Source organism: Brassica rapa, chromosome A02, assembly GCF_000309985.2.
Source record: "Brassica rapa cultivar Chiifu-401-42 chromosome A02, CAAS_Brap_v3.01, whole genome shotgun sequence".
NCBI classification, from domain to species: domain Eukaryota; kingdom Viridiplantae; phylum Streptophyta; class Magnoliopsida; order Brassicales; family Brassicaceae; genus Brassica; species Brassica rapa.
Genome location: NC_024796.2, coordinates 21,817,934 through 21,840,990, shown reverse-complemented (window position 1 = coordinate 21,840,990; position 23,057 = coordinate 21,817,934). Strand labels below are relative to the sequence as shown.

Sequence of the window (23,057 nt, the reverse complement as noted above, 5' to 3'; positions counted from 1 at the left end):
ATCTCGTGGGGGTCAAAAAACCATACACCTGACGGAATCGAGAAACAAACCGAAGGGAAAGTATGCATCGACATTACAATAGCAGTCCGAACATTAGAGAAGCTCAGCGAAGCCACTCCCCTTCCCAGCATTACTTGACACAACCCGAATGGAGGGTCTCCCTTTAGGAAAAACCCCAACCTCAAACGAGAGCCGAAGATGGCCAGAATCCGCGACCTGCTAGAAAGACCGATTGCCTCGTGAACTCAGAAGAAAGACAGCAGACGAACCTTTAATCGCAACCTGTCTAGGGGACAGAGACAATACCAGCCAACATTCACCAAAAGATGGAATTTCCCGACAAACGACAAGGGCAAACAACGAAACAACTTTATCTACGGAGGTTCCAATTTCTGCAATTCGGTTAACTCCATCAAAGCATACCAACGAAGAGCCGAAAACTGCGTAGGAAAATAAACATCCGTGCGGTTGATCTAGTTTTTATTATTTAATCAGTCTTATTTTAGTTATGTGTCGAGTAACTAATTCTAAGAACTATATTTACTTTTAAAGATATTGAAAGAGTAAACCCATCTGTTATAGTGGAGAAATCATATATGTTAATATCTATGTGTTTTTAAACAATATTTGATATAAATAGTTTTTTGTTTTAAATAGTTTTAATGAAAATTACATTTTAAATCATTTTTCCTCCACTATAAAAATATTCTAGATCCGTCACTGCTTAGGCGTTAGCTTCTAATCTTATAATTTATTTCACATTTTTCTTCAGTTATTCACATATATATATATGCATGAGGGGCGTTACAGAGTTGGTTAAACCAAGTGGTCTTTGGCCTAGTGATTAAGGAGTTCCAGCAGGAGCTTCCGTCTTAGGTTTGATTCCTTTTGACCACCTATAAAAGTTTTAAGTGGCAAGAAAATCCAAATTTTTATGAACCTCTTGTGATTAGTTTTTGGACCTATAAAGCTTTTGAAATCACACCAAGATTATCAAAAAAAAAAGGAAATTGTTTTAAAGTTTATAAAAGTACAATACATCATGTATGTTGTACGTAAGCAGGCACAAATACTTGTTACAAGACCCGATGTTCTTACGGGTATACATGTATGTCATTTGAATATTATACGATCATACTTTGAAAGAAGCTATAGTCTAGTGCTGTATTTATAGCAATGTGGGTTTTTTCGAACTGATATAGCAATGTGGTTATATATATATATATATTTTTTTTTTTTTGAACTTTGGTTATACATTATATCTAATACTAATTTTGTTTAATTATGTCATGCTATTTGTTAGAAGAGTTTTAGTTATATTACATCATAAACTTTTAAAAAAAAAAAAATCATCATATATTTTTAAATAATCATAAACTCAGTATATATACCAAATAATTAACTTTTGCTAGATTCGGGGCTAGATTCGGGAAGGCAAGAGAAGATTTCCACAGCAGAAACAAACAAATAAACTGACAAATTTTGGCATACATATCTTATTATATAAAGCTTGGTTTTTCAAAGTTGCTAATTAACATGATCGTGACATGTGTCAATAAATTTTTTAAGATTGTGATATGTGTCAAAAAATATTATTTCAAGATTCTTTATAAGATTTAAGAAAAAGAAAATTACTATAACATAGTTTTTTACAATTAGATATTGTTAAAATTATTGGATACTATTTCATTTTTTAGAAATCCTAAAAAAATTATTATATAAAGCTTGGTTCTTCAAAGTTGCTAATTAACATGATCGTGACATGTGTCAATAAATTTTTTAAGATTGTGATATGTGTCAAAAAATATTATTTCAAGATTCTTTATAAGATTTAAGAAAAAGAAAATTACTATAACATAGTTTTTTACAATTAGATATTGTTAAAATTATTGGATACTATTTCATTTTTTAGAAATCCTAAAAAAAAAATAATTGTAAAAAGTTATTTGAAAGTACTTTTTCTTTTCTTTTGTTAAAAAAAATATAATTTCTGATCTTAAATATACTAAACAAAGAAAATTATAAAATAAAATATTAACTTTTAAAAATATATAAAATAAAAACGAATTATAAAATCCTACAAGTACAAGAAATTATTTAATAAAAATCATAAAGTAAAACAAACTATAAAATAAGTAATGTTTCTTTTTAAAAATACTAAACAGAAGAAAATTGTAAAAATGTTCCTATTATTTAATTATAAATAACAAGAAATTTTTTAATGAAAAATATCAAAGAACAAATAATTATTAAATAAGTAAGTTTCCTTTTTTTAAATCTAAAACAAAACTAAAGCTGTAAATTAATTTTCTTATAAATAACTAGCTTTCCTTTTTCATAGGTAATTTTGTGTTAAAAAAATTATAAACCAAAATAACTTTTTCATATGCCAATAAAAAAATTAGATTATTAATGTGTCAATAAAAACCTGCCATTATGTGAAAATAACTTTTTTTCCCTAAAATTCTAAATAAAAGAGATTTATAAAATACTTATTCCTTTTTTAATCTTGACCAAATATTTTTTTCTTTTTGAAAAAAAATCCCGACAAAAGATAATTGTAAAGGTCTATTTAATAGTAATTTTCTAATTTAAAATTTAATGATAAACATGATACTAAAAACTATTTAATTAACAAAGAAAAATTGTTAAAATATTACTGATATTGAGAAAAAACGAACTTTGAAAATAGAAAATTTTAAAAATAATTAATATTAACTGGAAATAATTATTTAATAATAATTTTATTTTTCTAAATTCTAAACAAAATAAAAATTTAAAATATTATGTTAAATTAATTTTCTTTTCTAAAACCCTAAAACCTATCAGAGAATATTTGATATTTAAAAAAAAATCATAAATAAAAGAGATTTGTATCATATTTTTAAGTCCTAACCAAAATTACATTGTAAAACTTTATTTGGTAATGTTTTTAACAGAAAATTTGATGATGAACATGATACTAAAAATTACTCCCTCTGTTTAAAATTGGTATTGATACGAATTGTAAAAGTTTTATTATTTAAAAATTATTTAATAGCAACGAGAAACAATTTTTTTCTAAAAAATTAAACTTTTCTAAAATTTTAAACAGAAGAAAATTGTATAAGGTTATATGATAGTAATTTTTTTTTCTAAAATCCTAAACCAAAAATGTAAAAGAGTATTTAAAAAATATATATATATATATAGGAAAATTGCCACAAATAATACATTCATAGTACCACTTTTCATGTTTACACTAACCACTTTTACCCTCACTTTTAATGAAGAGTAAAAGACAATTATATCCTTAGGGTTAACTAATGTAGACTTAGGGTTTAGAGTTGAGGGGGTGGGGTAGGGTTTTTGCAATGTGAAATTTAGGATTCTAATATATATATAAAAAATCAAGTTTTATCGTCATCTTATTACATTTTTTTATTACGTAATATTTTTCAACTTCATGTTTAATTAAAATGTTATCATGGAAATATATCTTTAAGAAATAATGAATTAATAAAATTATTAAGCATTAGATAAGTTTAATAAAATATTAAACTATTACATAAGAAAGTGTATGATGCTGTCATTGACTCGATTGGCTTTATTTAACTTTAATTTTTTTTTCTTTTTCTTAATTCGGGTTGGGTTGGGTTTAAATTTATAGGTATGAGTGTTTTCTCTAGCACTAAGTAGAAAATTGATAAAAATTCACCTATGCACTATGATTATACAATACAAATATTAACTGGAATTTATGTATAAAAACAAGTTCTTAGTTATAAAATAAGTCTCACACAAAATATCAAAAACAAACTTAAAAGTATAATAAAATGATTTATTACTTTTTTTTAAACTGAACTTTTATTTTCTTTATTAAATTAAAACATCAAACAAAATCCGTTGCAACGCACGGGCTCATATCTAGTTTTAAAATAAATTAACAGAAATAAGTGTATAAAGTTATATTATATTTGCGAGGAACTTCTTAGAAAGAAGAAAGGATAATTGAGATTTTCTCATTGGGAAGTAGTCCACGTAAGACTACTTACAATGGTTCATTGTAAACTATTTTACAACAGTTGAAAAAATTATTCTTACTCTAATAGTTTGTTGTAATAAAAAAGAAAGTGATGTGGCGTGAGGTGGCAAATTTAGTGTTGAAACCTTTCAACACCCGTGAAAGTAGAAAGAAGAGGATAAATGTGACAAGTGTTGCATTATGATTGGTTGCTTTGATTTTCATGTTTTTTTTTTCATCTCAATTATATAACTTCAATTATTTCATAATATTTACAAATAAATATATCAAAATTTATATCAAAATTTATATTTTTTCATTCTCTATAAATAGAGACCACTTTCATTTGATTTGGACACAGAAAAAAAAATCCGTCTTTAAACAAAAAATGGTGGACTAAGGTGTTGTTATTTTATTAAACAAAACTATTGTAGAGAGTAAAAGTTATGTAGATGTTGAATAATGATGTGGAAGAGAGAAAGGATGAGGTGGAGTGTTAAAAGAAAAAAAGTGGGTGTTGTAAATGAGTAACCATTGTAGATAGTCTAAGTCTAAGTAAAGGTATAAGGTTCTGTCATGCACGCAAATAGAGGCGTGTTTGCATGTTACGAAGAAGATCGTCAGTCGAAACTCGAAAGTACAACAAACATCTAGCTTGTGACGTTCCTGATGTGAATATTTTGATAATATTATAGTGCATGTTTCGTTCGTGTATAAGCAGTACTAAACAAATTTTGTAACTGCATAAGTATTGATGATAGATGACTAAACGGATATAAGAATTTTTTTAACGGATATAAGAATTATTAAACTTTGCATAAACATATTTTAATAATTTTGGAAACTCGAAATAGAGTTTTATAAAAAAAAAAAAAAAAAAAAAAATAGAGTTTTATATAGTTATTCTGGCCTATAAGTTTTTTTATTTTTGTAAATCAGGAGCTGTCTGGCCTTAACAAAAACTATGTGCATGTGTTTATAGTTTCTCCCATTTTTCTAGAACAAAACATTGAAACGTAACGGGACATCAAAATTTGATGTCCACTGTCCGTGGTTTTTGCTCAAACATCTGCCAAACATTAAATTACTTGAATGCAATGCCAAATGTGTGTCATAAAATTATAAACACACTTATAACACTTGAGTCAGCTAAATAATTTATTCACGAAACTTCATCCGATATTTGGAAAATTTCTAAAATCCTAATATTTAAATTTTGATTATTTACCTAAACCTAGGAGAGGGAAACGTTGGTCGACAAAAAAAAAGGAGGGGAAAACGTTGTTCCTAGAACACACTTTGTTGAAAGCAATCTTTTGTTAATTGAATAAATTTTATACGAACCCCTTGTCAAAAAAATAATTTTGCAAACCAAACGGTTGTGGCCATGTCCAAGTAAACGAACCTTAAACTATTTTTTTTGTAAATATTTGAGTTCTTTTACTACTTAAAGCTTATAAGTGGGCAACGGTAATAAATGGTCTCCAATTAAATATATAAACTAAATTGTCACTTTGAACATTCTTTCTTTTGTATAGAAAAACTTTCAATATTCTATTTTACGATGTAATAACACCAGCATGATTGCACGCCATGATTGATAAATGAATTCCATCAATCAATCATAAATTAGAAACTAAATTGAAGAAGTCGTCCACGACTACGTACAAACGAGTAGCGAAAGAGGAAATCGTCGGCCGCGTAACAATGCATCATATTTATTCGACCGCGTATTTATGTTTCTTGTTGAAGAACAATAAATTTGGATTCGTTCTATGATTAATTTGCCCAGCTATATAGTCCATATTCTACTTTTAGAATTTATGAGCTTTGTAATTATTAAACGAAATGTGGAGATGTGGATGTGATACGAGAAGTCACCTCTTCTTATCTTCTAAAGGATTATACGGATGCCACCCTCAACCTTGATAAGAAAAATGTCACTTAGCTATTTGTTGATCATAAGTTTGTCAATCTCTGACCAATTTTGACCCTGTCAAATTCAACTTTTATTTGGGATTAGTCAAAAGTGTGTAGTCGTATAGTCTTCGTTCGGTGCTGCTTTTGAGTAGGCATGGATACGAATCGGATATCTGGGTTTTTGAAAGTATTTGTTATTAGCTTCGTATGTCACGGATATCTAATTTTTCTATTTGTTTTGCTTCGAAAAAATACAGATATTCGAAAAAACAGATATCAGGAAAATAAATAGATATTTGCGGATATTTACGAATACTTACCGATATCTCATATGTTTTGATTAATGCAAATAATCTTAAAATTTTGATACAAATTTGTTTTGTAAAATATATTTTTGCATGATATATAAGATGAAAATTAAAAGAAATAGTGAATCTACATATTTTATAAAAAATTTAAACTTAGTTAACAATTATAATAAGACAAAACTTTAAAAAAATTATAATTGTCATAAATTTATTCATTTCCTTTTATGTAATATTTTTATATAAGTAATAATGTAAATATAATTTGTCAAATCATATGTTAGAATAAAAATTATATAATTTTATACATTTAAAACTTTAAATATAATCAAGTTATACATGTATTTATATATTACCGGATCGGATCGGATATCCGCTTCCCAAAATTTTAATATTTGTGATTTGCTTCGATTTTAACAAATATTGATTTTAGTATTTCTTTGCTTCGAAAGTTTACGGATATCCATAATTTTTGAATCGAATCGAAACGAATAACAAATCAAATCAAATTTAACGGACCCTACTCTTAAGTGCAAAAACTTTGTTTACTTATTGGACTGATAATAAATACAGTCACATATTGTTTTATATTTTAAAAAACGATAATTTCTATAAGTTTATAAAAAAAAAAAAAATAGAACTCAAGATTTACACAGTATATGCATATCAAACTTCTTTCACATCTATTTTAATTTGCTTTTATAGAAGTGATCAATGGTGGGGCATATATGTTTTAAAATATTTTTGCTACAAATGTTGTAATAATAGTACTACTTATGAATATATATGTATTAATTTTGCAAGATATTTGGTGATAGTTAGACTTTTCTGGTTTCAACAATTAATAAGGAAGTAGACAAATAAATAATCAAGTCTTTATAGATCCTCCCAGAAAATAGTTATGTCTTTGTTTTAGAAGCACAAAGTCAACTGATATTGAAAAGGTATGAAACAAAAGTCCGTTTATATTAAACACATTTCTCAAAACTAATACTTACTGAAGTTGATCACAATTTAGACTTGTATCATTCGAAACGATAATTGTCAAAATAATTTTAAAATAGATTTTTAATCACATAGGTTTTGAATAATTTTTTATGTCAGCCGTGTAGATTTTGAATAATTTTTATGTCAGCCATGTAGGTTTTGATTAATTCGTATAAGCTATTAATAAAGTAATAGTATATGGCTGTAATACACGGACCATGGGAGAGAATTTAGTATCTATGAATAATTAAGTTTGTAACTAGTGGGCTTACCATTAGTGACATATAATACACACAAATAATTAATCCTACAAACTTTGTATTCTGCGTCTATTATTTTCACAACCACGTGGTTTTTCCATTACCGTCTTATTACCAGATTCAAACTTCCGTTAGTACCAGAATAGAATTTATTAATAGAATAAGTTGAGCAACAATTTATACCATCTATAATATTTTTGATGAAAATAATTGTTTATACAAAATGCTTAAGTTCTTATGTTTCAGTTCAGCTTTTATTTTTTGGGCTTTTTAGTAGGGAAATAATATCAATTAACATATCATTGTGTATCGGTCTTATTTTGAATTTGAATATTATTAAATATATCATATTTGTTGAATTTTCTTTATAAATTTATCTCTGCAGGTCTTGTTTCTTTGTTTTACACTCAAAAATAAATTATTTTAGCCACGATCAATATTCAAAACTTTAATTTATTTCAAAAAATTATATTATCAATAAATATTTTATTAGACTTTTTCTATTTTGTAAACAATATCATTTGAACATTTTTATGTGAATTAGTATTTTAATCCACAAATATGTTCACATTTTATAAAAATAAATTTATTGCAGATAGTATACGTTCAAAACTTATTAACTATAAATAAAAAAGTAAATAGAAATATACCTACACACTTTAAAAATAATCTAAAATGATAATTTGTTTTAAATATTCGATGTTTAGAAAAAACATTATTTGAAATTGGATGGTATTTACAATTTTCAGTGTAAAATTTATTAATTTTTATGTTATATAATATTATATAGTCTATTTATTATTTTAGAATTCTAGTTAGGTAAATAACTAATGGTGAAATTATAAAAAAAATATTTTCTCAATTTTGTGAACACTCCAAAAATGTCAACTATTAAATCAAAAATATAATAAATACATTTCTCATCAATAATGTTTATTTTTTATTCTTTTTTTCGATGGTAATACTATGTAGAAAGAGATTATTTAGAAAGAGACCATCTTTTGGCTTGTCCTTACACTTTTACCCTATAAATTGAGGTGGTTGGAACCTTGATAAACATACAAGTATACAACTGAATCCAGATTGGACATCACATTGGATCAACTTTTCGACCATTCACATGATAAGTTAAATTCAGTCTTTATGTGACTACCGTTCCAAGTTATTATTTTTTTGGAGGGAGAGGAATGAGAAAAGCACAACAAACCTGCAAAATCCAGCCACTACCTAGCACGGGTTTAGTTATAGACAAGTTTATTTGAATCAATTACTCGAGTACTCCTGTCCAGAAAAACAAAATCTCAGATATTCCTGCCCGAAGCTGCACGGATTGGAAAATAGATAAATTTTTAATTAAATCCGAAAAATTATTAAAAGACCACGGAACCAACAGAATTTTGCGTATTTACAACTCAACCAGGACCATTTCGCGGACCATCAAGACCCGATCCATAAAATTCAGATCTCTTTTTTCATAACTTTCGAAAACTTTGTACGACTTGGTGTAATTGTAAATCTTGGTGTAACTGTACAGCGTATAAGACTGCGACTAATATAGACTGTATCAATTACAAAGTTATTCTAAATTGAACTAAGTCGCACTTTTTGATTTGCAAATTTCAACTAGTTTTTATTGTATCTTTTACATTTGCCTTATGTTCTTTTATGGAGACAGTGTTGTTAATGATATATTTATTGAAGTTAAAATAAATAAAGATTACTTTACAGAGAAAAACTAGAGACATTATATTATATGAAATGTATTTTACATAAACCTAGTAAAAGTAGATAAAAAGTACATGCCATAACTAATAAACACACAACTAATCTTCAATTGGCCAGTGGCCAGCGGTCAAGTGAATATCATTGCAGAAGTCTCAAGCTGCACATTGCCAGAAACAAGGATTGCATGTCCACCGTGTTCTAGATCCATCTAAGGAGACTACAAACACCGGTTATATTACTGCAGAGCACCAACAATCATGTGAGACGTTGGGATTTATTCTTTCCAGTAGAGACATAAACACCTCAGGTTTTTCGTAACCCCAATGGTCTGAGGATACCGAAGTCGTAATCATGTAATCCATCCGATCAACAAATTCACGACTAAAGCTAGGATAGTTGTGAACAAATCCTCTAGCATCTACACTAAACGCTAAGTTCAGCATTCCATCTACATACTTGGCCCACAACAATTCTCTCTCACCAGCAAGACGGATTTTTTCCCTTCCTTCATCAAGTAAATGGAGGACGAAGAACTCATACATACCTCGGATGTAGATGGCCTCTAGATTACCGGCTTGGTAGCACCTAAGCCTAAATGTCCTTAAATCATTAGCCTCATCAATCCAGTCATTCAAGTTAAAGAGATCTGCAGATCGGTAGAAGTATTCTTCTCTGCCTATTTGATTGAACCCGGAGAAAGCAATTCTTGCACTACCGAAGTCCCAGAGATGGCTTGTTGCTACCTTTGAGAATCTTATGAAGCATTGAAGGAGGAAGAGAAGCCAAGTTACTGTTCGACATGGAGAGATATTTGTTGAGTCAAGTAAATGGAGAGATTTTCGTTTTACTTATTTGGAGAAGGTGATAAACCCTTTTATAATGGGGATGATCCTTTAACCGAAATACAAGTAGTATGGAAGTTCAACGGACGTGTAGAGAAAAGTATAAACTGAGTATTTATTATCCCACTTAAGGGTGATTTGATAGACGCCTCGAGAAGACACGAGTTCAGAAGACATGACTTCTCAGTGCGTATGGTGGATTGGATTTGAAACTTTGAAAAACTCTAATCAATAAAGATATATAACTGTGTACAAGTAAGTGAAAGTAACTGATTTAGATTATCTAAATTCATGAAACTAAGCACAATTATAAAAATTTAGATTGTCTCAATATATGAAACTATGTAAAACGTTAAGAAAATGAGATATTATATTGTTATAATTTGCTAGAAATAGCATCTGAAATAATAAATAAAAATGCTAATATTTTGTAATTTTATTTCATGTTATTTAATTCTCGATTTATTACCTCAACTATTCTACAAGTTGTAACTCTTCCATTTAAGGGGAGACGGCGCGACGAGACACGAGTTCAGAAGACACGACTTCTCTCTCCTACAGTCGCATCTCTTGGAATTGGAACTAGAACTTTGTATAACTTTAATTTATTAAGATTTATAACTATGTATAAGTAAGTGAAACTGAGTTATTTAGATTGTCTGAATTTGTGAAACTAAGAAAAATGTAACAATTTAGATTGTATAAATATTTGAAACTATGTAAAACTTAACGAAATTTAGATAGTATCTTGTTATATTTTGATAGAAATGATCAGTATCCAAAACTTATTCTACTTAGTGGATATATTTAATGACAGAAACTAGCAGTATATGAGATAATAAATGTAAATGTTAGTATTTAGTTTGAGAAAAAACCTATAATTAATTGTTCAAGCAGCGGCATCTCCATTTAAGGGTGATTTGATTGACTCTCCGCGAAAGCAAGACTTCTCTCACACGCCTTCTGACTGCAACAGTGGCATGTCTGGAATTTGGAAGTTTGTATAACTTTAATTTATTAAGATTTATAATTATGTATAAGTAAGTGATATTGAGTTATTTAGATTGTCTAAATTTATGAAACTAAGAAAAACGTAACAATATAGATTGTATAAATATTTGAAACTATGTAAAACTTAACGAAATTTAGATAGTATATTTTTATATTTTGATAGAAATGATCAGTATCCAAAACTTATTATACTTAGTGGATATATTTAATGATAGAAACTAGCAGTATAGGAGATAATAAATGTAAATGTTAGTATTTAGTTTGAGAAAAAAACATGTAATTAATGATAATGATGGACTTCGCAAAATAACTGCTCGTCTCGCATGAAAAAGTTTCTTATAATAAAAATTACACTTGCATTTATATGCCACAACACTACACCGTCTACAATCATCATTACCATTGCATTTAAACTCCACCACAATAAGTTAAATCGTCTCCTTCATTCCGAATATAACATTTCTCTGCAAAATTCACCAAAAAGAAAAGCAAAGAAAGGATTCATCATCTCCTCTCTCAACAAACAAGATGACACACAATAAACTTTCAGAAGTTTCTTATAACGCCAAGATCACGTCTTGGCGTTTCAGAGTCAAAATACACAGGATCTACCATTTCTATTCCTATGTTACCAGCAGTGGACCTTTCTATAAATATTTCCTAGCAGATGAAGAGGTACGTGTTAAATCATCATCTCTCGAGTTTCTAATAACATGTAACCGTGAAAAATAAAAACTTGATCCTTGTACTTTATTTATGTAGGGAACCAAGATGGAGATAACCATTTATGGAAATTCTGATAGGTTTCGAGGCCTAGAGAAGCAAGAGGGAAAATGGGTGGAAATCTTTCGAGTAGAAGTTAACCGTTCCTATCCAGGTTTCCAGGTAACTAATTATCGGTTCAATCTATCTGCTACGCGCAATACACAAGTCCACATCATCGATCCTTTGAACAATCAGCTTTCATGGACTTCAAGAACATCCATGCAATCCCTCACATGGACCACATGGACCGAAATTATCCCATAGGTATGAATGCTACTAGAATTAAAATATATTCACATGTTTTGGATTCGAAACTTTGTATAACTTTAATGTATTAAAAATATAACTATGTATAAGTAAGTGAAACTAAGTGATTTAGATTGTCTAAATTTATGAAACTAAGAAAAACGTAACACTTATCTAGTAGATACAATGGCAGTGGTCTTCAACACGGAAGCCCATTTCGATGACCCTGCACCAAGGATGGTGTTTTACATAAGGAACAACATGTAAGTAGAAAGTAACATATGATCAAAGCAAAATTTATTTATACTGTAATTGACGCACCTTTTTTATTCTGAATAGTGACAGTCAGATAAAATGTGTGGCAACTGGCGCTCATGCTTATGCCTTCCGGGATGGTCTTGAAAACATGAAGGGTCGTGGACAGGTGATTGTGGTCCTTAAGATGTGGAGGGTCAGGAAATTTTTGAGTAAGTGCAGTTTATGAGAATCTGATCTCTGCAAAATTTTTGAGTAAGTGATAGTTGAGTAAAACATTTACTAAACTCATTTATACAGGTTATTTTTGTCTTCCTGATCTATGGCTTGAGACCGAGGGTGGATTATCTGACTTCAGGTTCAATCCGCGTTTGCCGGAGGTTGAGGAGTTCAGGCAGTCTCTACTACGCAGTGACCCTTATGTTCAACGATATGAGGCTGTAGGTCTTTTGTAAATCTTGTTGTTCTCAATGTTCTCCATCTTCGTACTTGTCTTAAACTTGGTGAAACTTTGTTTAAATGTTGGTGAAACTATGTCAAATGTTGGTGAAACATGGTGGTTTTACCTTTTTCAATTTTTCAACTTTGAAAAAAATAGATGAACTACAAGTTCGTGCTCGTATAAATTAGTAAGGGGTTTTTTTCACATAATCAATTGTCCAACTTTGTAAAACTTAGACAAAGTTGAAATTCGTTTTCGTATAAATAGGTCAGACTTTGTGTTACTTTCACTTTCTTAATTGTTTAACATCGTAAAAATTATAGAAACTTTTTCGATAGATCAAACTACATAGTTATCTAACTTCGCATAACTTAGGAGAAACTTACAAAAAAACAGAAAGTAGTTGGAAGTCTCTTAGGAATTACTTCTTATACATCATAATTCCTAGAATTAAAACGACAGCAAGAATAACACAACCTCCTGATATCTTTATTTTGGGCTCCATTATTTTGGGAGCTTCGCTGAGTTCACTTTCACTCCTTATTGTTGCTTTCAGAAATTGAACTTCTTCTTCTAGCATTCAAACTTGGTTGTCCAACTGTTGTATCTCATCGGTGAAAGCTTCTTCAACCCATTTGAAGACGTGATTGTCGTTCTCAAGCTACAACGGATTAAACATACCATTAAAAGAAGAACGAGTAAGCCTTCAATAACAAAAGCTAAATGGATGTACCCTTAGTGACGCCGCATAGATACACCGATAATACCGACGATATGGGTTTTGATTGGTTTTGGAGATAAGCTCGGTGATGCCCACCCCGCACCAACACTTACTAGGTATTCCCCAAGTTCGTACTCGTCTCTGACCACCGGTCGTGGAAAATGAAGCGGACATCTCCACTATTCTCTCTCGGGGTAGGGGGGAGTTCGAATGGGAGAGAGATAAATTAGGGAAGAGAGAGAAAGGAGAAGATAGGGAATGGGGAAAACAAAAAAAAAGGGTCTTTAATACTTTGATTAAACGATTTTGGGGTTTTATCAAATTGGGAAGAGGGAAATTTGAAATTTGAAAAGCTGGGCGAGAAATTTTATCCAAGGATTTTCGTGGTCGAAGTTTCACCAAGTTTTTAGTTTTACAGAAAACATCACAGTTGTTCTTTTTAATTATTTCCATTTATATTAGTTATACTCTACTTGAATGACTGATTTTATAGTTATACCAATTATATTATGTTTCCTTGGTTCATTTCTCATACGATCATGTACACATAAACTTGATTACCTACCAGTAGCAAATTTTAAAATGTAACGAGATGAGTATTAACGAAAAAGCTATGAGAACTCAGTGTATTCCCTAAATGATTGCTAACAAGCAATGAAATGAAAATTTTATAATTCTGATTAAATCATAATTTGAATAATAAATCACCATCTCATCTTATTACTTCCATGACTTATTAACAAGCTTAGAATTTACAATCATATTACTCAGTTTCCCTATCGTAGTTATACCAGTAAAGGAAAAAGTTTCACTTGGTTGTACAACACACAAATACAAATTTCACCTCACAACGTTCCCATACGATAAAAACATCAAAACTGAAAGCGAAAGGCTTACAATCCACTTCACATCAAAACTGAAAGCAAAAGGGTTACAACCTACTCCTCTTCTGTTTCTTCTGGGGGTGTTCATCGTGTTCCAATCTAGTGCCCACATTCTCTTCTTCTCCATATCCACTCTCACGCTCGCTATAATTCCTACTACAAAAGCTTTCTCAAACTCTTGATAGTTGCTCGGTTATTTAAACTATTTGCAATTCTTGGATGTCTTCCACATGCAAAATACTTCTTCTTTGCTCTCTATCCACTGATGTTAGATAAACAAACACATCTTCATCATCCAAAATATATGATTGCCTCTTAGGTCCACTACCAATGGAATGTAACCCAAATTGAGCTTCTTCGTTAACGGATCGATTCCCATCTTCCTGCATATCCTCTCCTTCAACAATGAATAAGTGATCTCCTCCAATGATGATGGCTCAAAGGATATAGCATACAAACGAGCATCAGTTGGAATCCATTCATAATCATCTCCAGCTTTCGAATAATGTCCATCATAATCAAAGTGTATGTTCGTCGAAAAAAGACACATTGTCTGCAATATAAAAAAATTAAACCATTAAAATTATACATGGTTATACAGTTATAACATTAAATTTATACTTCGTTTTACCATTTTACAGAGTTTTGTCAATAATCAGCCCGTATAATCTAACCAAGTTTCTCCAAGTTTCAGAGTTCTAGATGTTTCTCTGAAAACCAAATAGTAATCAGCGTTCTTTAATTCAATCGTCCTTTCATTCCTGACATTCAATCATACAGTTTTTGATTATCCAATTGAGTAATATACAGACCATCCACACTTTCAGATCCTTATACACAAATGAATAAGAAATTTTCCATTACTACAAATCGAGTCTTCAATTCCAAATTGTAATCAGCTTTGATTCCCGGCATGCAATTATACAGTTGTTGATTATCGAATTTTCTAATAAACAGACCATCCAAACTTTCTGATCCTCGACTAGTTCATACACAAATATGAAATCTTCTATCCAAATCTGAATCCATGTGAATTGAGTTAATCGTTTATGAGTGGTGGATGACGATTCTAAAACGATTTGAGACATACCCTGCAAAACAGAATCAATAGCTCAATGATTCAGCATCCAAGCGACGAAACCGAGTTAGCAATTCGATGATAGCGAGGAACTTGGAAGAACACCACGACGAGGACGAGGACGAGAGAGGATCGAGGGCAGTGGAGCCTCGAAAGAGGAGAGAGAAAAGAAGAATTCGATTAATTAATTATTTCATTAATTTAAGTTTAAATCAGTCAGGGGCACTTTCGACATTAACCACACTCCTAGAGAGTATCAGAATAGACAAAAGTACGCCAAAATTCGTAATAGTATGCAAGAATACTTTTTGCCTCATTAAGAACATCTGAGATTATAATCCAGTTTACTTAGAACTGCCTTATGTCTATTCGGTACTATGAGAAATGCAAGCTATTAGAACTTCTTCAACATTTGGTTTGGTACACGTATAAGTAATGGTTAGAAAATTGATTTCATTCTTTATACTAGAGTTTAAATGTATGTACATAAATTTTATTTTCTGATGATCAATAAATTTAATATTTTATCAATTATTTTAAAATATTTTAAAAATAGATAAACGCAAGAGGTTAGTACTTAGAGTAGGAGGCTATCAATTAACATGGCAAACATTTAATTAATTAAAAGACCCTCCTTTGTCTCTACTTAAGAGCCAAAATTGCCCCTTTCCCTTGACTTAATTCCAATTTAAAACAACTCACAGCGATGGCTCATCTTTGGTCAAAAGTCTCACACGCTTCTTTTTTTGGCATGCTCTTGAACACGTGCTCTCGTCACTCTCTCAAATGAGCTGGCTCAAGAACAAAAAGGCTCCTTTTAGGAAACTCCCTCAAATGTCTCTCTCTCCTCCACTGCCTATAAAACTAAATCATCTCCTCCACTTGAGCTTCCATCTCAACACAACACAAGAAAACCTCGATCAGAGAGTGAATCACATACACTGTTCAAACACGAATTGAGTTTTGTTTAAAATTAAATACAATGGATTTCTCCGGCATGTTTCTGACTTTCTTCGCGGCGGCTCTGTTTCTTTGTGTACTCCGGTTTATAGTTTCAGCCGTCGGATTCCGCCGTAGCTCCTCCTCGAAACTCCCACTTCCTCCGGGAACAATGGGTTATCCTTACGTCGGCGAAACATTCCAGCTTTACTCACAAGACCCAAATGTCTTCTTCGCTTCAAAACAGAGAAGGTCTAATTTGCACCCCCAAACAATCAAGTTTTATTGTCTAAAAACAAAAAGTTGACTTTTTATTAATCTTTATGGTAAAAACAGATACGGATCGGTGTTCAAGACTCATGTACTGGGATGTCCATGTGTGATGATCTCAAGCCCTGAGGCAGCGAAATTCGTATTGGTCACAAAATCTCATTTGTTTAAACCAACTTTTCCGGCGAGCAAAGAGAGGATGCTTGGGAAACAAGCCATCTTCTTCCACCAAGGAGACTATCATGCTAAACTCAGAAAGCTCGTTTTAAGAGCTTTCATGCCTGATTCAGTCAGAAACATGGTCCCTAACATTGAATCAATCGCTCAAGAATCACTCAGTGCTTGGGATGGAACTCAGCTCAACACTTACCAAGAAATGAAAACAGTAAGCTCCCCCCACACCTTTCAAACTCTTTAAAAAACAGAGTATCCCCTGTTTTTGTTCTAAAACAGAGCATCCTCTGTTTTTTTTTGTATCAACAGTACACTTTCAACGTGGCGTTACTCTCGATACTCGGTAAAGACGAAATCTTTTACAGAGAAGATCTAAAACGATGCTACTACATTCTCGAGAAAGGTTACAACTCGATGCCGATTAATCTCCCGGGAACGCTATTCCACAAAGCCATGAAAGCTCGCAAGGAACTAGCTCACATCCTCGCAAAGATCTTAACCAAGAGAAGACAGAACCCATCAACGCACAAAGATCTTCTCGGATCATTCATGGAAGACAAAGAAGGATTAAGCGACGAGCAAATCGCAGACAACATAATCGGAGTTATCTTCGCGGCAAGAGACACGACCGCGAGTGTGATGACGTGGATCCTTAAGTACTTAGCAGATAATCCAACTGTCCTAGAAGCTGTCACGGTAAGTACATATTTTTCAAAAGGACACGTTAAGATCTCTCATAAAAGGAGTGGCAGTTTGGTAAATTAATAGGGTTTTATTGGGTAAAACAGGAAGAACAAATGGCGATAAGGAAAGGGAAGAAAGAAGGAGAGAGTCTCACTTGGGAAGATACAAAGAAGATGACACTAACTTCTAGAGTCGTCCAAGAGACAATGAGAGTTGCTACAATCTTATCTTTCACATTTAGAGAAGCTGTTGAAGATGTTGAATACGAAGGTACACATATATGAGATCGTATTTGTACCAAGATGTTACCTATTTTTAAATATGCTCAAGTTTGAATCATTTTTTTACAGGATACTTGATACCAAAGGGATGGAAAGTACTGCCGCTATTCAGAAACATTCATCACAATGCTGATTTCTTTTCGGATCCCGGAAAATTTGATCCATCGAGATTCGAAGTTGCGCCAAAACCAAATACATTCATGCCATTTGGGAGTGGGATCCATTCTTGTCCGGGCAATGAGTTAGCTAAACTTGAAATCTCCATTCTAATCCATCATCTCACCACTAAATACAGGTTGGTTACCTATGAAAATCATGTCTTTTTAACGTTGACTTGAAAATTAACTTTTTCGAAATATTTTGGCTTATAAATGGTGTTTTGGTAATTTTCAGGTGGTCAATCGTGGGACCAAGCGATGGAATTCAGTATGGACCGTTCGCTCTTCCTCAGAATGGATTGCCTATTGCCTTGGAACGAAAACCAGAGGCTGACGTATGAACAATTACGAGAGTTCACCCATAAGCTTTCTAAAACTAGAAAGTGAGGAATTTAAAGAGAATATTTACTTCATGGGCTAAAAAAACAAGAATGTAGAAATGAAAGAGAATAATTAGGAAAAATCCCAAATGGGACCCCCCAAGTGTACATACATTTTAGTTATTTTTTTATTATAATTTCTACTAGTTCAGGTTTAGTCATTGCAGTGAATTAAATTTGAGATTTGTTTTTGTTATGTCTCTCAAGTTGTATATTCTTATGTTATCAATGTTATGAATACAAGTTATGGAATTTTCAAGTAAGAAGTTATCACTTTCTAATTCCAGCATCCCGACCCCAAAATTCTCTCAAAACAACGGTCAAACTCTAGAAGTCCTTTTCTCCAGATTTGACTTCTCTAGGCTTCTTCAGTGGTTGTTGTTCCTTGTTGATGCCAAAGAGGAACCCTTCTCTGCCGACGAGGTGGATTGTTATGGATGTGAAGTGTGGTGTTTCGGAGGTTTAGCCGATTTGGGATCTCGTCGCTAGTTGGTTGGGACTTTGTGATCTTTGTAGACGTGTTGATCTCCAGTGTAACCTTTCTATAGCCTTTGAAGTGTGATTTTAGTATGCAATCCTTGCTCTTGGTAGGGGGTTTATTGTCGTTTGAGTTTGATTGATGTGAGTAGTGATCTGGTTCGCCGTGGAAGTAATAGTTGATTCATATATGGTGTTATTTGATCTTTAAACCTGTTCAGTTGCTTGTCAATCGAGGTTCCATATCTCTAAAGAATTAGACTCTCTCTTCCCTCTATATCTCCTTACTAGTAAGGTTGTGTCATGCTTTTACTTAGCCTGGTTGTGGTCGTCTTTTATGGTGTGGATGGATGTATTCAAAGTATTTCTAAACCTATGATTTTATCTTGATAAATGTGGGTCTTTTTAAGTTTGTGACAGATGTTGTTTTATATGTCTGAAGATCCAATGGTTTTATTTGTGTTACGTCATGGTAAATCTAAAGAAATAACAGTGTTAGGCTGAACGAACTTTAAAACTTTCTTAAAATTATATGTTTCTCTTTGGGTAAGAAGTTTTTTAAATCCACAAACAAAAATTTCTGACTTGTTTTTTTCCGCAATTCCGCATGCAGTCGAATCGTTTTTCTCTTTGGCTACTTCATTAGGAAAGAACCTACTTTAGTTCTTCAAACTTAGCATAAAGTTTAAATTTTAATATTCTAATGCATTCTATCATATTTTGTTTTGATTAAATAGTTTTTCTTCGAAAATATTGCAATCTTTATTGCTCGGAAAAGAATATATTCTTCACTAGTTTGTGTTAAATTTCACGTTATCAATATAACTTAATAGATGACAAAAAATATTCTAAAAAAAAATATTTCCAACAAAATTTGCAGTCAGTAATATTTTATTACCGATTACAAAAAATTAACTAAAGTTTTCATGTACGCTATTTTGTGTCAAACCAAATCTTATTAACCGAAGTAACTAATTTACAGTAGTCAGTAATATTTTATTAAATTTTTATCACGCTTACAAGAAAAATTAACTAAAACTTTCATGTATGCTATTTTGTGTCAAACATTGTGTCAAACAAAATTTTAGTAACAGAAGTAACTAATTTGCAGTAGTCAGTAATATTTTATTAAAATTTGATCGCGCTTACAAAAGAATTAACTAAAGTTTTCATGTGGGCTATTTGTGTCAAATAAAATTTTAATAATCAACTAGATTTTGACCCGTGCAACCGCACGGGTGTTTGTTTTCACTTTTCTATACATAAATTATTGTTTTATAACATAAGTGGTATATATTTTTAATGTTAATCATATACATAAATATTTATATAACTATTTCAAATACAATAATTTTATAATTTACATGTTATAATTAATTAATTGTTTAAACCGTATGTATTTACCACTTCTTATTATATATTTATCTTATTGTATTTGCATTTAGTTATTAAGAAAATTAATATATTAATGAGAAAATATATTTAAAAATTATTTTGTATTTAATTTATAAATTTGGACTCGTCTTTCAAAACTAGATTTCTTTTTACCAATATTAGATAATTTATTATTGTATATATAAAAGTCTAAGATATGTTAATTTTTAGACATGTATTATATAGTTTGTTAATTTTAAGATGTTCTATCATCATATTATATTTTAAATAAATAATTTATATTTATGAAAATAAATTTTATAAATTGATCAATTGAATATAATTTTATCATATTTATTTTAGTATAATAATTATATTTTAACATGATCATGACTATAAAGTAGATAAAATAGGATATAATTTATTTATTTTCGTTTTTAAACGATAACTTAAAATACATTAAGTTATTGTTTAAATATTTTTACACAGATTTATTAAAATTTTAAAATATAATATATAAATATATCTTATATTTAAAATGAAAATATATTATGATTAAAGTAGTTACAAAGATTTTATATTATTAAATTTAAAGAAATACATGTTAATTTTTATACATGTATTATATAGTTTGATAATGTAAACCCATCTTACCAACATATTAAATTTTATTTTTAAACATAAATATTTTATAATTACGAAAATAAAATAAATAATTATATAAATTTAATACAATTTTATTATATTTAGCTTAATATAATAATTTTATTTTAATATGATTGATTATGATTATATAATAAATAAAATATTACAGATTTTTTATTTTTAATTTTATATAACTGAATATATTAATGTATAATAATATTTTAAACTAATTTCGAAATTAGCAAAGATATTTAAATATAATTTCAAAAATGAAGATCTTGTAAAAATCTTTTTAAACAGATTTGTTAGAATTTAAAAATAAATATATTTATATTTAAAATGAAAAGATATCAAAAGATATTATGATTAAAATATTTTAAAATTTCTATTTATTATTAATCTGAACTAAAATGTAATATGAATTTCTATGAATAGGTCCATTAGGTCCATTTTTTAAAAAATCACACATGAATCAAGGTTGTGACTTCTGTTTTAATATATAAGAAGTAACTAAATTTTGGTTTGGTTAGCTTCAAATATTTCTGTCTGATTTTAAATCTCATGCCTATTTCCATTTTGCAGTACAAAGAAATCATATAAGAATATAAAATATATATGACATCTATTAGAATCATGACCAATACTTATGTAAGTTGTAACCTAGGTTGCACGAAAGTTTTATTCGACGTGCGCTTCCCATTTCAAAACCAGAATCGGAACCTTATGGAAATGGATATTTATCTAGGGATTCCGGAAGATATAAGTGGCTCCAAGTGCAAACTTTTTGCGTTTCTAAAAGATAAGCTGATGCATAGAGTGAATGGATGGACATGTAGATGACTCTCAAAAGAGAAAATAAAATGTTGATTAAATCCATTCTGCTAGCTTTCTCGACATATGTTATGTCTACTTTCCTACTCCTTTTGGAGATATGTGAAAATCTGGCAAGTGTTATTGCTAAATTCTGGTGGAGTTCAAACCCACCAAAAAGACGAATACACTGGACGAAATGGGAGAAAGTCTGTTTACCAAGGGAAGAGGGTAGGATTAGTTTTCGTATGATCCATGAGTTCAATTTGGCTTTATTGACAAAGCAATTATGGAGACTACTTCAATTCCCCAACTCTTTGGTGACCCGGGTTTTAAGGGGAAGATACTATAGAATGAGTTCACCACTCAGAGTAAACTTTGCTAACAGCCCAACGTATGTGTGGTCTAGCATTTCTGCTGCGCGAAAGTTGCTTTTAACGGGAATCAGACAGAAGATACATTCAGGCTATGAAGTCAAGGTGTGGGAGGATCCATGGATTCCAACGACCCCTGCGAGACCAGCTCTCCCTATAGCGCCGGTAATGCATCCTAATATGAGAGTTAGTGACTTCATTAATCCGGTAACGAAAGAGTGGGATGTTGGACTTTTGGAGAATTATGTCAATCCGGAGGACATACCACTTATAAGGAGCTTGGCCACAAGTTTAGCTCATCGTCGAGATACATTCGGTTGGAATTACACAAGGAATGGCCAATACATGGTTAAATATGGATATTGGGTAGCTCAGAATGTGTTAAAAACAGAGGAGGAGAAGGAAGTCCTAGAACCGAGTATCACAAAGCTTCAAGCCTTTGCTTGGAAGTTAAAGGCACCTTCGAAGATATGCCATCTTATATGTCAGTTGTTAACTGGTCATGTGGCAGTAACGAGGAACTTAGCAAGACGTAATATGAGGTGTGATAACTACTGCCCAAGATGTGGAGAGCTAGAAGAATCTGTAACTCATGCTATATTCGAGTGCCCGCCAGCTCTACAAGTTTGGTCATTATCATCAACTCCATCAAGCCCATGCTTATTTTCAGTACCAAGCGTTTACGCAAACATGGATTACCTATTCTGGAGGAAGAACAACATTATCGAGCAGAAACAGGACATAGATCCTTATCCCTGGATAATTTGGTACATTTGGAAGGCTAGGAATGACAAACTTTTCAGGAAGATAGACAAAGATCCTTTGGAGCTAGTTCGATATGCAGAAAGTGAATGTCAAGCCTGGTTTAATGCGAACGAAGTGATACAACCTGTGGTACAAGAAATCATTTCTGAGGAGCCCCAAGTCATAAGCTTGGGTAATATTTGCTTGATGGATGGATCTTAGACAGCCTCGGCTCCGTTTAGTGGATGTGGATGGGTCTGGTGGAACAATGGAGGAAACATTCAATTGCTGGGGATAAGAAAT

The 23,057-nt window shown here is 30.9% G+C and overlaps 1 protein-coding gene across 1 annotated transcript; it reads left to right on the top strand.

The window, feature by feature from the left end:
• Positions 1–6,530: 6,530 nt before the first annotated feature.
• On the top strand, positions 6,531–18,596 carry LOC103853629 (abscisic acid 8'-hydroxylase 3). Its single transcript, XM_033284028.1, has 6 exons — positions 6,531–16,635; positions 16,720–17,038; positions 17,137–17,523; positions 17,616–17,781; positions 17,862–18,087; positions 18,186–18,596. Exons 1-6 carry the CDS (start codon positions 16,427–16,429, stop codon positions 18,289–18,291), a joined length of 1,413 nt encoding a protein of 470 aa, XP_033139919.1. The 5' UTR covers positions 6,531–16,426; the 3' UTR covers positions 18,292–18,596.
• The last annotated feature ends 4,461 nt before the right edge of the window (positions 18,597–23,057 follow it).